General features: G+C 49.5%; 1 protein-coding gene across 4 annotated transcripts in view; it reads left to right on the top strand.

Moving 5' to 3' along the window:
* LOC135919502 (BICD family-like cargo adapter 1) overlaps positions 1-15,520 on the top strand; it is a 208,763-nt gene that overhangs the window by 164,292 nt on the left and 28,951 nt on the right. For all 4 annotated transcript variants that reach the window (XM_070533825.1, XM_070533826.1, XM_070533828.1 and 1 more), the window contains exons 3-4: positions 7,678-7,824; positions 12,559-12,759. In XM_070533825.1, coding sequence (XP_070389926.1) covers positions 7,678-7,824; positions 12,559-12,759 — 348 coding nt within the window. The remainder of the gene's footprint in view (positions 1-7,677; positions 7,825-12,558; positions 12,760-15,520) is intronic.

A 15,520-nucleotide genomic window follows, 5' to 3' on the forward strand; every position in this document is an offset into this window, starting at 1 on the left:
CCTTCGCGTTCTTGTCGCCGGCGAACTGCGCATTTAAACGCACGAACACTTTCTCCGCTGCCACCGCTACACTCGCATGTTGACGCTCGCCGTCCGTCCCACGAACCTCCCGCGCAGCTGACGCTGAGGCCAGAATAGGTCGGTAAACTCTTTTCGCACCTACGCGGCCCACGCGAAATTCCTCGTCTATCCAGTTTAAGGAACGAGTGAGACGAAACAAAGAACCGAATTGTTCAAAACAATTCTCTGCACGTTTCAAGGAATGCACTGCGTAGAACGTCGGGGCGTATCACGCGCATACCACCCTCAGTGCGTGGCAATTAAAAAAAATAAATATGCCTAATTTCTCGACGGTCGTTTGCTTTTTGTTTCTGTTAAAGAGTTGCCAGCGTTGGCGAGAGCGGGCTTAAACGCGGCCTTTGCACCTGAGACGCGAAAAACACGGACGTGAAAAGTTGGAGAATCCACTCGTGCCTACTCAGCCATGCTCGACGCATAATCAGTCACTGCCCTTGTAATGAGAAAATGAAATTAAAAGTGGCCTTCTAATTGTATATTGCAGAGCAGTGACTTTCAATGAAAAGTACCGCGACCAGTGCACGTTTAGCTCGCAGAATATGCAAAAGCAAAGTCCAGCTGCGCGTCGCATAAACATTTAAGCCTCCGTTGCGTTTTGTTCGAGTCGCTCGTTTCGCAGGCTTGCCGGTCGTTAAGATTGCGCAGCAAGATCGCTGGGCGCCTTGCGTATGCAGTCGGGACGCCCGCGCGCTTACCTTGCGTTTGGGTTTTCACATTAGGCTGCGAACGCGTTTTCCTCGAACATTTTTCAAGTGGTTATTTGCTTTCGGGGTAGCTGTAATATGGCTTCAGCCATGTCCTGTGCTCCGCCATGTATATACATAAGGCGCAAAACGCGGTGTCAGCTGTTGTGAGCGAATGATTGCTCTAAGTTGGGAGGAAATGTAATGATGCTTGCAAAAGGTACAAGCTATAGTTTATGTCGCCTGCGTTGCCCGTATTGCTGTCGCTTGCTACAATGCTACTCTCGAAAAAAAAAAAGTTACGAGCTACACAAAATTTTTAATCAAATTCTGGGGGTTTTACGTACGTGCCAGAACCGACGACTTGATTATCAGGCACGCCGGATTGACCAGCTGGTGTTCCTTAGCGCGCACCTAAGTCGAACTACATGAGCGTTTTCCCTTTTTTTTTTGTTTGAATTCCGCCCGCATCGGAATCCGGCCGCCGAAATCTGGAATAACCCCGCGATACCTCGCGAGCTCAGCGGCGCAAAAACAAGCTATCGCGTCGCATGCAGGGTCGCGCGCTATAGCTCGTGAATCCCTGCGTGTAAACCGCCCGCCTTCACGGCACAAGTCGGGCGAGTCGTGACAAACCACCGACTGATTTTGCGTCGTGACAATTCAAGACGCTGCAGCGGACGTAAAAATGCTTGAGCCCGCTGCATAATGAGCATTCCAATTGCGCGAATAAGCGACTGCAGCGTGTTATACACACCCGTCGCGGCGGCTGTTCGTGCGGGACGGGCCTGTCACGATATCGTCAGCGGTTTGCCTTTTAAAGTGCGCGTTTATACGTTTTATACGCTTTATACGTTTCCAAACCCATATGAAAGGTGTAGCGATGTTCTCATCTGGTCACTGCCCTGAATTCCAATCTGAACTCGATTCTGAGCAGTTTCTAACGAACCTCGTACTGACCAGAAAAAAAAAATAAATAAAAAAATTAAGAAAAAAAGCACGATGCTTCGGTGTCACCGACGGGTCGGTGCCGAAGGCCCTCTGCGAATCTCCGACGAGGTCCGTGACCTCTCTTCTCCGTTGCAGTTTCATTTGCGTATATGCGCTCATTTGCGTTTAAATGTTCCGCACGTGCAACTCCGCGATACGGCTGCGGGCCACGTGGCGTCACGGCCGCGCTTGCTTTTCTGTCCTCGCGCGCTCGTCACGCCGAAGAAAGAAACTGCGCTCACTTGCGGCAACAGCACCGCGCGTAAAGAAGCCGTGGCGGCCACGCGGTCGCCTATACACGCATGAGGTGCGCCCAGATCGCAAGTGTCGGCGCTCGTTCGTTAAGGCCCGGCGGAGTTTCACAAAAACAAACAGAAAGAGGGCGAAAACGCCACACGCACAAGTCTGTGCCGGCGACACACTCGGCTGAAAACGCGTTGAAACAATTGCGCGACAACCTCGGGGCGCCTCCAGCGGACGCCGTTCCGAACAACATGCTTCTGCTCGACGAGGGTTTCGCTGCTGTGTGGCTTGTTAAGTGGATGCCTTACTTTTTCCTTGTAGATCGATAGGATCGAGGCGCGCATGCTGTTCGGGATGTTTCTTCCTTTCGTTCTTTCTTTTTTCTGGAGGACGTGACCTTGCAGTCATTGTTTTCTGCGATCTGAAACAATAACAGGCACACGGAGAATGGGAACATATGTACACCCCCCCAGCGTTACCCTTACAGTCAAAGGCCGAGGGCTTCTATACTGTGTAGAAAGATTTCACTGACACACAAATTACCTCCCCCCCGCTCTCTCTCTCTCTCTCTCTCTCTCTCTCTCTCTCTCTCTCTCTCTCTCTCTCAGGAACATGTTTCTGGGCTATTTGTTGCTCGACAATACGTAGTATAGATGCTTGCGTGAAAAAGACCGTGCAGAAAAAAAAACTAATCCCGGAAAAAGAAAATTAAATTCTGAAGTTTTACGTGCCCAAATCGCGATCCGGTTATGAGGCTCGCTATATAGTGGGGGCTCCGCAATCATTTTGACCACGTGGGATTCTCTGACGAGCAGCTAAAAAAAAAAAAAAAATCTAAGTGCACGAGCGTTTTCTGAATTTCTGAAGTTCAGTGACGTGAGGAGAACGAGCATATTCAGTATTACGCGGCCTGTCGGCACAGTGCGGAAATCCGAATTGAAACCGTAGCTCGAAGTTCGGCGTCGACGCATCCTGCGCCATTATTGTGGAAGACGTGATGGATGCCGAGCTTCCGGCCGAAGCTGTCGCGGCACTTTGCGGTGTGCACAGAGCGTCGTCGCTCCTTCCTTTTCGACAATTTGTCTGCGCTGTCACCTGCTTCAGAGTAATCCCAACAGCCAACAGATTCACGCTTGGTAGCACATTCGGTTCCATAAGAGAAAACACGTCTCATGCTACCGCTAGAAGCGGGCTTTTACCGAGCTTCTGGCTTGGATTACTCCAATGCACGGCGAAAAACCAGTGCCTTCATTTTTGTGCTTTCTTCGGGCCCGTAATTCGTTGCGAATTCCGTATAGTTCCCGTTTGCCAACAGGGAAGACTCTTATCCGACGGCTCAGGTGACGGCTGCAGAGCCGAAACTGCAACGCCATTTGGACTCTCTGAGGCCACGTCCAGGTCGCCGAACGCGCTCGTCTCTGCTTGTGCTTGTGTTTTTGTTCCGGCTATCCCAATACAGCGGCGTCACTCGTTGCGGGGGAACGCGAGGCCAGCCAAAGGTAAACGGTCGGCGAATCGCCGTGCCTCACCGCGCAACCCGAGCCCCGTTCGAAGCCGTTTTAGCCGCCCAGCGATGCGTGTATAAAGACTCGCCGCAAAACACATGCCCCTTTGTCGGCAGGCAGGCCTGGTTTCTATAATCGTACCTTTCCATCTCGTCGCGGTAGTCTCTGCAGTGCGCGCGACATGCGGAAGTGACCGCGGACTCCGTCACTTTTATCTCTGCGCGCGCGACGCTTCGTGCGACGCGTCCGTAAAACCTGCTGTCTCCGTTTTTCGTACACAGCTCCTGTGTACCGCGATCCCTTTATCCCGCCTTTTTTTTTTAAATCGCTGCCGGTGCCCAAGGCGCACGCTAATGCTGACTCAACTTTATAGAGAGCAGCTTTTCCTTTTTTTTTTCTGTCGGACCGTCCGCCGAATCGTTCGTTACAGCGATGCGAAGACAAACACTCCCTTGACAGCGGGGCTTAGGTGCAGGCTGCTTTGACCGCTGACCTCGATCGCCGCGCATGGGACGGAGAAGAGGTCGAGTTGGCGGCAGCTGACCCGCCGTGGAGGCGATGTAACGATCACACTCTCCTTTCGCACGCGGATAGAATGTGAATGCAGTTACGTATAGCGTGAACGGCGAACGAGAATAACCATGTGATGGAGGGTTAACCAGCTCCTACTTTATATTTCTATGGTAGCAGTGTGAGGGCACATTGTGCACTGTATTCTTAATGGACTGATAGCAAACAGAAGCGAAGCGACTAACATTGGCCCAGCCTCTAAAAGTTTACGTTTGGGTTCAGGGCAGCAACTCAAACGGGGAATGTTTTTCTTCACTTTTTTCAGAGCAAGGCGAAACATTAAGCAGAAAAAAGAAAAATTAGAGCTATCGTGGGGGCCGTAGGTAGAACCGAATGGTTCTTGGCCCTCCGACTAACCTTTACCCTCCTGAAGGAAGTGGTTACAAAGCTCAAGGTTTCCGACAGGGATTCAGTGCTAAAGCTCAGATGTTTGTCACACCCGAATGCAAAATAAGACAACAAGAGGTAGCGATGCTGTGCCAATTGGCACGGAAAACCATGGCGGATTACAAGGAGATTGGCGCAGTATACGCGTACACCTGCGCTGACCGCAAGTCCAACGGTGTTTCCTAACGCCGCTCTCTGCCATTTAAGCCGTTATGGCCCATTGTTCCTCCGTCGCAACTGGTTTGCCGTTTCTCTGGTAGGAGCTAAGCAGCGAACTTTAGTTATAATCTTCGTTCACTGGCTGCTGATTAAAGGGGCGTGCTGGCAACCGAGTAGGCGTCATCGTTTGTCCTCCCTCTTTCTCTCAAGCAAAAAGCCCACCCTACGAAACGTACGGAAGGGTCCGAAGGGAATACTCTCTTAACTCATGCTTTGTTTTTAAAAGCGTTTTTTGTGTTCGAGAATTCGGGGATAGATGGCGGAGAAAGTAAGGATGAGGAGCTAACGCGAGTTTATAGTCTTGTCTCTGTGTGACGAGTTTAGAACTTGTCGGAAGCGCCGCGTTTTAAAGCGATTATCTTTGTTTTTTTCGGCCGTTGTCGTAGTTGGTCGTTGGTAGGAGTCGCCAAGTAACATGCTCGTTCATTCTTTAGTTCTTTCTGACTATTCGCTTAAACCTACGATCATCGTTGGTGGTTTCTGCACAATTCTTTCTTTTTTTCCTTCTCTTTGTCTGCTTTTTGTGAGCACCGACTCGGTTTCAAATGTGTCCGAACTTGCGTAACAGACGCCTTTAAAGCTGGCTTTCCCGCTGTAAGACTCCTCACGGGGAGAAGGTCGCTTCTGTACTCACCTAAAGGTTCATCTCGGGTGGTTCACTAGATTTCGGACATTTAAATGCGGCTCAACGTTAAAACGTTACCATAGCTACGCTAAGTGATGTTATGAGCGATTTTTACTGATGAGCGGTGCATCAGCTGGCATCGAACTTTGGACATCTCGATTCCGAGTCTCGCACGCGTGCTCTACCGATTGCGCCATTACAACGTGGTGTGTACTTGCATGTAATAAATTGATTGATTGATTGATTGATTGATTGATTGATTGATTGATTGATTGATTGATTGATCTTTGTATCCCGAAGAAGCACACGTGCTATGAAAGACGGCGTAAAGGAGAACTCCTGATAACTTTGACCACTTGCAGTTATGTAACCTGCATCGACGGCGCAGTGCACGAGATCTTTCTTTCTTTCTTTCTTTCTTTCTTTCTTTCTTTCTTTCTTTCTTTCTTTCTTTCTTTCTTTCTTTCTTTCTTTCTTTCTTTCTTTCTTTCTTTCTTTCTTTCTTTCTTTCTTTCTTTACTATTCCACCCTTATTTTAGTCTCCAGAATTCTTCGCAAAGGTGCATGCGGTTGGCATTCGGCGTGCCTATCACATAGGATGATCGCTCCAGTGCCAAGCAGCAATGGTGCGACAAACGGGGTTCATCGAAGACGTGGCTGGTGGGGTGAACACGTGTAGTGCAGCGACGGAACCACGAAGTCAATCGGAAATCGCAACCGAATGCTTAAGGAGTTAAGCGAAGGAGGGTATACCTCATGCACGGGGAATCTGCGATGCGACAATGCGCGCGTGCGAAGTTCCGAAAGCGGCTGTCGTCTACCCATTCTATTGAAATGCTGTGTGTGTAAATGTGTCAATTAAAAAAACAACAACAACGTTGTTCGCGATGCTGAAGAAAATAAACACACGTGATTTGCTCGCACGCTCGCAAGTTTGCGGCACCAATACCGGAGACGATAAAAGAGAAGAGATTTGAAACAGTGAGATGTAATTGCGTCATTTAGTAAGAGGAAGCTTTAGCTCGGGTGCTCCCTTCTAAATACATGCAAAAGGAGAATTCGCTTTTCTCGGCAACCACTGCACCAAGTTTGGCGAGGTTTGTGGCCTTTAAAAAAAACTTAAAATCTAGTGACTGTTGGTGTTGAATTTTTTATTTATGTTGTCAATGTTTTATTAAAAATTGCCAGAGATAGAAAGTTTTCAGAAAATGAAACAATCAAGTTTACAACTCTAACTCAGCAATGAAAACTGATACCACAATTCTGTGAATTGCATGTAACAGTACATGTAAAGCGAAAAAAAATGATATGTTACACCTGAACCTCAAAAAGTTTAGTAATATGAAATACAGCTTTTGCAGAACCCTTGTGCACAATGTAACAAATTCACATAAGATATAAAATGACATATGAAATTTGCCCGCTTTCAATGATTTAATGGTTGCCGTTTACAGAACCGCGATATCTGTTCTTGATGCAGAGCTAATAGTTCGTAAACTTCGTGCTTCTATTTTTTTTCGAACTTGCGAATTATTAAAAAATTTTATACAAAATTCAGGCCCTAGATCGAACTTCCGCTTCCGGCAGTCACTAGGATTTAACTCTCTTTATCTGAGATGCTACAAATTTCTTTAAAATCGCTTGTGCAGGCTTATCTCAGAAAAACGTTTTTGCGTTTTACATGAGTTTGAATAGGTCGCATCGGAGTTGGGCTCGAGCTAAAGCTTGCTCTTAAGAGCAGGTAGGCAGGTGGTGCTGCTGTCAAATTTTATACAATTTACAGTAATAACAATATAATCAAGAAATTCACTAATTATTGATCGATGGATGCAACTAAGTACCGAAGCCACTGCAACCGCAGCACACACAACAAACAGTACGCATACCGCTTTCCACTGCTGGTGGCCTGTCTATATAAAAAAACACAGCTAGGACACGTCTAGAAAGGGCGTTAACCGAGGGGCCAATATTTATTAGCCATATCATAAGGAGCCAACAAACACTGACACCAAGGACAACACAGGGGAAATTACTTGTGCTTAATAAATGAAACAAAGAAACGATAAACTAATGAAAATGAAAGTGGAGGAAAAAACAACTTGCCCCAGGTGGGGAACGATCCCACAACCTTTGCATGGCTTCTTATGATGTGACGGGACACGTCTGGTCACACGGGACAGCGTCGCATCACCGGTGCCATGAATACAGGGAGCTTCGGTCGTCCCTCTCTGCGCGCAAAGTCTGCGGAATCGTTAGCAGGATGTCTTTTTTTATTATTATTAAATCTCGTTGTATTTGTTTTTTTTTCCACGCATCGTGCGTCTATCCTGTATGCGTGCTCACCCCCCCCCCCCCCCCCCTTCGCCCTCAAACACAGATCACGCTCCTGTCCGAGCGCAAGGCCGAGCTGGAGCGGCGCATCTCGGCGCTGGTGGACGAGCGCGAGAGCCTGAGCCTGTCCCTGGAGGAGTCCGGGGACCGCATACTGCTGCTGGAGAAGCAGAGGCACGAGTACGAGACGCAGGTGAGCAGCTGCACGAGCTGGGTTGCACGCCACGCGCTTTCACCGCCTCCTTCGGAGTGTCTCTTAGGCGACGCGACGCTCGTCACTCCGTTCCGTGTAAAGTTTCCTGCTCAAAATCACCAGAGGGAAATGTGGCGCCGCATTCGTTGAGCTTGGATGGGTGCGATGCCCGTCGTGCAGTCGAGAGCAAAAGTCTGGGGACCCAGACGTGCCGCTAAAATTGTTCTTTTCTTTCTCCGCAGGCTTAAAGGCCGAAAGCAAGTGCTACGTGCGCCTGTTTGACCGGCGCCATGCATTAATACAACTTAACGTTGCCCGGCTGGGCCGCAAGAAACAATTTAAAAAAAGATTGCCGATGCCGTGGTTTCTAGAATTTTTGCTTTCGGCTGCACGTGGGTTTGCCTAATCTTCGTGTTCGTGACTTGAGACGTTCTTGTCGCACTTCCTTTACTAAGCTTTATCTGCCTTTACAGGCCCAAAATTCGAAGCAGTTTTGCTTTTTTTTTCTGAACTCGTAGGGCAATAACACTGTGCGCACACACGTAATCGTTGCCAATCGCGGCATTTCAAACGCAATATTTTGTTGAAAACGACCGTTTTGCAAAGTGCGCAAAGCCGTTTGAAACCAGAAGGGCGAAGTTTAGGCAAGGCCATGCACGGTATATACCCATCATTCCTACTCCGGGTGAACTTCCATTCTTGCACTTCCCATAGACACTTGCGCTGGAGTTGCCTGTAGTAATTTTATGTAGGAAATTCTATGACTCGATCGACTTGTGCTGAATCACTGCTGCAAAGAGCATGATAGAAACGCGCCTGCGCTTGGCGCAGCTTCCAGTCCATGCCTTCGGGAGATGAAAAAAAGAAAGGTATAATAATAGGGGATGACGTCCGCCGTCGGCACGCTGACACGAAGTGGTGAAAATCTCGCCCCTCTGTAGAGTATACTGTTAGATTTGTACTTTGCAACTTCTATTCAAGAAGGAAACTGCGGTAGAGGGAATTCACAGCCGGCGTTAGTCAATGAGGAGCACGGTCGAGTATGAATGCACTTGCCAGCTGTCTTTCCACGTCACTCGTCAGCTGTCTCTCAACGTTCGCTCGGGTAACTGCGCAGTCTCGAGCGCACTCGCGACCGTCGGAGCACGTCTCCTGTAGCTATCGCTCTGTATTGCGACATTGTTCTGAAACAGAGTGTACAGGTAGATGCGTGAATGAACAAAGCGGAAACGTTCTACTTAGACGCCTCGCGTAATTGCCCGTGTTGGAGGACGTCAGGTTATAACTTCCGCTGCAGATCCAGGCACCGTATGCGGCGTCCAATCAGCAGCGGGACCCCTCAATATATATAGTATCGGTGTGCAATACGAGCGCGGAACACGCTGTCTACGTGAGCTTCGGTCTATATATACGTGTATATACAGTGGCCCCTGTACGGCACGCCGCTTCCGCACCCTTCGCTTCCGACCGGGGCGTGAACGCTGTCGATCACGAACGTTCGGAAGCGTGGCTGGGCGCGTTAATACGAGAGCGAAAAAAAAAACAAAAAACACGCGAGAGCCTGTTTTTGGCGACACGAGTTGCAGCGCGGAGAACAATACGAAGGCGTCGTCCGACCGCCGCGGACTCCGGGCATCGGAGAGTCACGCAACACCGTCCGCCCTTCCTCTCCGCCTGCAGGTTGCTTTTCATTGTTTTTTTTTTTTCAGATAGCGCGGTATGCTTCACTGTGACGCTGGGCAGACAGACGCTCGCGAGAAAAGGAGGAGGAGGTGTAGGGAAGAGACGCGTAATCTCGAGGAATATATATGTGGGGCAGGAGTGAAGGCGACGCGGAAACAAAAAAAAAAATGCCAGCCGTTACGCGAGCGCGCTCGGGGACAATTAGGAGGAAGTGTCCGCCGCCTCATTTATGCACTTCCGCTATGCGAGCGCGCGCGGGACGACGACGACGCGCGGTCCCGCCGAAGAGGAGAAAGCCGGAAGCGCGTTTGCTTCTCTTCTTTCTTCGTTTTACGCTTTTTTTGTTTTCCCTCTTTCTTTTTTTTCGTTTCTTTTGATTTCACGGGGAAAGCACTTCGCTCTGCCAACTATAACGTTTCATCGTGATTGCGGTTTGCGCGGCGGCATGCGTTTAAAATTCCGCCTAGGTGCGAACGGGTGATGCGTCGAAGGAGTGCGAGCCGCGGTTGACGGGAGCGATTTTCACGCCTCTTTCGCGTGCCTTGCCTTTGCCCCGCTTGTCTACTGCTGCTGCTGCTTCTCGCACGACTCTCGGAGCGCGCGGCGTTAATTGACCGTCCGCGCGACTTAGCGACTCGCTTCACTGCGCTGGCCTGCGCGTCGTGCAACGACGAGTCTGTGTGCCGCTTATAAGTGACGCTGGACGGTGAAGTTGCCGAGTCAGTTCGACGTGGATTGCGCAGTTAATCTCCCGTGCGCGTGCCTGTGACACGGAGAGGAGAAAATGAGTTGACCTACACTGATCTGCACATGTCTCACTCGCTTCTTGTCGTCTCCGACTCGCGCGCAGAGTCGCTCGAGTGAAAACAGTGCGTTGCCTCTTGGCAGTTTTTCTTCGTCTGAGGACACCGCTTTGCCGAACAACCGGTTGGTCTATAAAACGGCTTTTACAAGGGAAGAACTGTAAGAATGCGAAGAGATCGGTCAGTGCGCGAATGATCGTCTGCGTATAGTCATAGCATGCATAGTCTTCACTGTACCCCATTTTGTTTTGATATATCCCTAGTACCATATTATCTCGGCTTAAGCAGGTGTAATCGGACGACTTCTCCGTCTCTTCTTTCATTGCTGTCTTGCTCTTTGTCAAGAGTTTCTTCATGTCAGGAACGGACGACAAACGTATTCAAGTGCTGCGATACGATGCGTGAGAACTTCACGAGCGAAAAAAAGAGTTCCCGTAAAAGCAATATAGTAGTAGTAGTAGATATCGTACGTCCCTCAGTTGCAAGTAAGTGTAAGCACGTTAAGCTTCTTCCCCAGTCACCAAAGCGGTATTGATGTCACTTATTGCCGTTTTTCCTCGTTGTTCCGGCACACTAAACTACCACCGCATTCGTCTGTCTCGTTGGACCGTTTCTGAAATGCATCCGTAAGTGCACTGATCTGTCTTCGTCACGTGAGTGCATATTCGAGTCTACTTTCGAGACATTTCTTCGCTTGAACACCATCACCACCATTCGCTTTTATAGTATACCTGTACATGCGGCAAGGCGCAACGCCTATATAGGTGCCCAGTCCGCAGCGGTAGCTCTGATTGGCTCAGTGGACGAGTGCCACGCGCGCTGTATATGTTATACGTTGGTTCTTGCACCAGGCAGGCTCTGGTGACTTCTTCGTTCTCACCCCCATCGTTAAACCTGTCTCAGCTCCAATTAACCACACAAGCTGTTCGTCGCTTCGCGCTTACCCCTCGTCTTCTTGACGACATGTAACCAACGTGGTACGAGATAAAATGTATATATTATATATCTTTTCCTTTTTCTGATCAGTCACGTGTCACTCGCTTCTGAGAGTATAGCTCGCCTCCGAACGCACGCAGACGCGGATCATCTCATATAGCCCAGTTAGTGGAGCGTTGTAGCTAGTCTCCGTAATGAGAGGACACTGGTTTGATTCTCAGGCCCGAACAAGTGGTCCGCAGATTTCAGCGTTATCGCGTTCCTTTGCTTTACTTATCCGCGATAATGTACAGCGCGCCGGCGGACGAAAGTCTGACAAGTGAGAGAGAGACAGACGCAAGCGTGTACGTTACCGACTAGCTCAGCAAAACCTGATCGTCGGTGATCAGTGACATACTGCGAGACTTCGCGCGTTCCGCGGAGTCCGAGGAACCGACGAGACTGGACAAGAGATCCGGCGAAAATCTGTAGTAGCCGGCGAAACTTCTCGACATTCTACTTGCGAGAGCACGCTCGAAACCTCGATAATGTCGCATACAACGACATAATAATAATTAAAGAAATAGACGTTTACGAAACGTTGCACCACAAGCTTCCAATACCATCGCAATTTTGCCGCAGCTTGCCGGCCTCTCCTTTGTGTGCAGGAAAGTAGCTCACGCATCATCGACGAAATTGCTCAGCCTCAAAAGCAACGCGTCACGAGATGTCACCGAGCGAGGTGCGAGCGGTGCGAGGGCCTTCTAATTAACACTTGAGCTTCGTGGGTATATGTCTTTTTCTTTTCATATATTTTTGGTTGACGTTCGTGCCGACCAACGAATGAGATGGAAGCTTGTTCTAAGGGCGAGAGGCTTTATAAATAGAATGTGCTGAACTTATTCTTAAGAATTGCCCTTGGTCGGCTCATACCGACAAGATTGCTGGCTGCGCATGTGGAAGAAGCTCGAAAGCGCGCCGACATGACCGAGAACATCTGTTTCGAAAATTCGCAAGCCGGTGCCTTCTCTTTTTAGTGCCACCTTCAGAATGTGCCGCGAAGTCCGCGCAAAAAAAAAAAGAAGTATTTGCGAGACACTGGCAACCGATAACCAAACACCCAACTCGCCAACAGCAGTACATACACACGTAATGCAACGGTGATTGGCATTTCGTTTGCCTCAATCCATGTGCAGTCCAAGCGAAGGTGACAGCTTCCTCCGTTCTCGGCCGCGCGCGTATGTACATGATCGCGCCGACTCTGTGCGGACGAGGTGGTGCGAGGTGCGAGCTAATTAACGCGGCCCCCCTCCTCCTCCCTCGCCAATCGCAGATCCGGCAGCAGCAGCGGGACATGGAGGAGCTGAGGATCGCCAACGGCCAGCTGCAGGACCGCATGGACGCCCTGCAAAGGCAGCGCACCTCGTCGCCCCTCCTCAACGGCCTGCTCAACAACACGGGAGGGCAGCGGTCGCTCTTCAACGAGATCGAGATGTCGTCCAGCTCGTCGGCCGACGACGAGGCCGGTAGCACGGTGCGTGTGTGTCTCAGAGTGTGCACGTGTGTGTATGCTATACTGTCCTGCAGCGAAGCATATGCGAGAAGAACAGAAGACCACGGGCGCCGCGCGCAGCGTCCGCGGTGTCCTGTCGTCTGTTCTTTGTGTTTTTGTTTCGTTTGGTCCATGAAATGCCGTCTGCGCGTATCAACCAAGTTTTGCCCAAGGACAAGTTATTTTGCAACGACACGAAGAAGACCCTTTACGAAAGTGATATGCGACGTTCGGTAACCTGTCGGCATGTTGAGTGAATGAATGAGAAACAGATGGGAGTATGTGATCGAGTGGATGAAAGAGAGACAGAGGCAGTGACAGAGGAAGTGAGCAAACATTTCTTTTTTTTTTTCGAGAAACAAATTCCTTTCGTTGATAATAACCGTAAACTTTTAGTAGGTTATGCTCAAGAGCTCGGATCCGATTTATAATATAGAGCGCTGAGAATCGAGATTGTCATGCCCGCATTTCGTCTGTCTTTTCTATGAAAAGTATAAAATAGGTGGGAAAATCAGAGTACGATTATGTCGGCAGGAGAGTGGCGAATGCAGTAAGCGCATGGACGAAGCAGAATGAGTGATGCGGTGTAAGTGAAGGTGTAAATTTAATTCAGTTTTATTTGACATGAAGCGTACAGCGTAATTTTAATAGCTGTTGCGACTAGGTCTGTCTTGTAAAAAACTGTCAAGAACTTTCGACGGAATGGTGATCGCGAGAAAACACATGACCAAAGGAAAGGCACGGGCTTCAACTAAGACACCGCGAAAGTGTTAAAGCTTCATGCAGAGCACCAGGAAACGATGCAGTTGCGTCTTACAGGTTGGTACAAAATTGGCAATAACCAAATAACGAGAACAGGTCTATGCACGTATAGCGCAGGAATTTCTGAAAACAAAAAACGAAGATTTCGTGGGAAGAGAACAAGGGACTCTGCGTTCTCTTTCTGTGCGCTGCTTTCAATCACGCTGCTTCTGATAATAGCAAAATAAATGCCTCAACTTGCGAGGCGGAGCAGCTTACACAACGCGGTATCTAAGGAACGCCTTTTTCCGCATATTGCAACATAAAAAAAAAACAATGATTACGTCGCCGCCCTTACGTAACCGTCTCAGCGCCGGCGCGATCAGTTATCTTATCTCTAGAGCACTTTCCCCGTCGCCCTAAGCTGGAAGTTGCATTGTCTCCGGCTGTGCTTGAGTGTTCACAAAAGCAAAGTCCACGGAGTAGCGGCGAGTGATATAGGGCCGTTGCATCATCCAACGTCGGGGTTTCCGGCGAGTTCTGAAGAATGAATCGAATGCTGCGGAACCGTATGCGGCACGTCAATTTCATCGACAGGAAACAAGCGGACGCCAGAGCGGATTTATAGCCGTTGCCTTGCCTGTGGTTGCATCAACAATTCTAATTTGCTTCGTATACGCTTGCTTTTCTTAGCTGGCGACCGGTATGTAATTACCTCGCCTCGGTCGCTGAGAGGATAAGGAATGAGAGGCAAAGATTGAAGCTTTATCCGTATAGTGCTATAACTTTACGGCCTCGGTATAGGTCCCACCTGCATAAGATATTAGACTCCTTTTCTTCCGATAACACGAGGTGTATGTGGCGTTGAGTTTCAGCTTTAAGCAAAAAGCTTCTCTCTCTCTCTCTCTCTCTCTCACACACACACACACACACACACACACACACACACACACACACACACACACACACACATACACACGCACGGAGAGAGAGAGAGAGAGAGAGAGAGAGAGAGAGAGAGAGAGAGAGAGAGAGAGAGAGAGATTATAGTAAATGGCACCCTTGCGCCCAGTATATCATCATCCAAGCGGCTATGGCCACACGATGGCGGGCCAATTTCTCTCTGTTTTCCTCTTTCACGAAATTCACTTCCTTCTCAAGCATTTGGAAACAGATCGAGCGCACGCCCTTCGCTTACTTCTCAACCGTCTACTCTATTTCTATTCTGCTGTATCCCATATATACGTTTATTTATTTTTTTCCGTCTTGCACTTTGCGGAACGAGGCGAGGTGTTCTTTCCAGACCATTTAATAAGCGCCACCACTACCACCGCTATCCGCAAGCGTATAGCAGGCTATGTTGGACGTTTTCCACCAACTTTTGAAAAAGAAGAAAGAGAAAAACAGCCATTTTATCTGAATAGCACCGAAGCGGGACGCAGGAAACATCCCACGCAACATTACAGTCAACAGGGTGACGTAACAACCGCGAAAAGCGTGCGGGTAAATGTGCAAGTCGCTAAGGCGTCCCCCCCCCCCCCCCACCCTCCCTGCCTCATTGAATGGAGAAACGCCCGATGTGGCTGGACTGCTTCAACTGTAATTGATGTGTACGCAGCGCGAAGCGGTAATACGCGCGCGAAGGCCGTATGCAAATCAGTGCCACGAGCTGGCGCATTCAAAATGCCGAGGAGAACGGGTCCGCGCGGCCACCGATAGACCCGTCGGCACGCCCGCGCACCGCTTTGCAAAATAAAGCAGGCCGGAGAGTGCACGTAATGCGGAAAGGGGAACCAGTTTCCGAACCGTTTTTTTGCCGCTCTTTACTCGACCTGTCGATACGAACCGGTCGGCGGCAAAACGGAGCCAACGGTCGGACCGATCGCGCATTTGCTCGCGCGAACAAAATGTTCGCCGGCATTAGGCGGACCGCGCCTCCCGTTCTGCGGTGCCCGACGGCATGCGATGCGGCAAAGAGTCTGCAGAGCCCGACGCGCCCTCT

Source organism: Dermacentor albipictus, chromosome 2 (assembly GCF_038994185.2).
Source record: "Dermacentor albipictus isolate Rhodes 1998 colony chromosome 2, USDA_Dalb.pri_finalv2, whole genome shotgun sequence".
Taxonomy (NCBI): Eukaryota; Metazoa; Arthropoda; class Arachnida; order Ixodida; family Ixodidae; genus Dermacentor; species Dermacentor albipictus.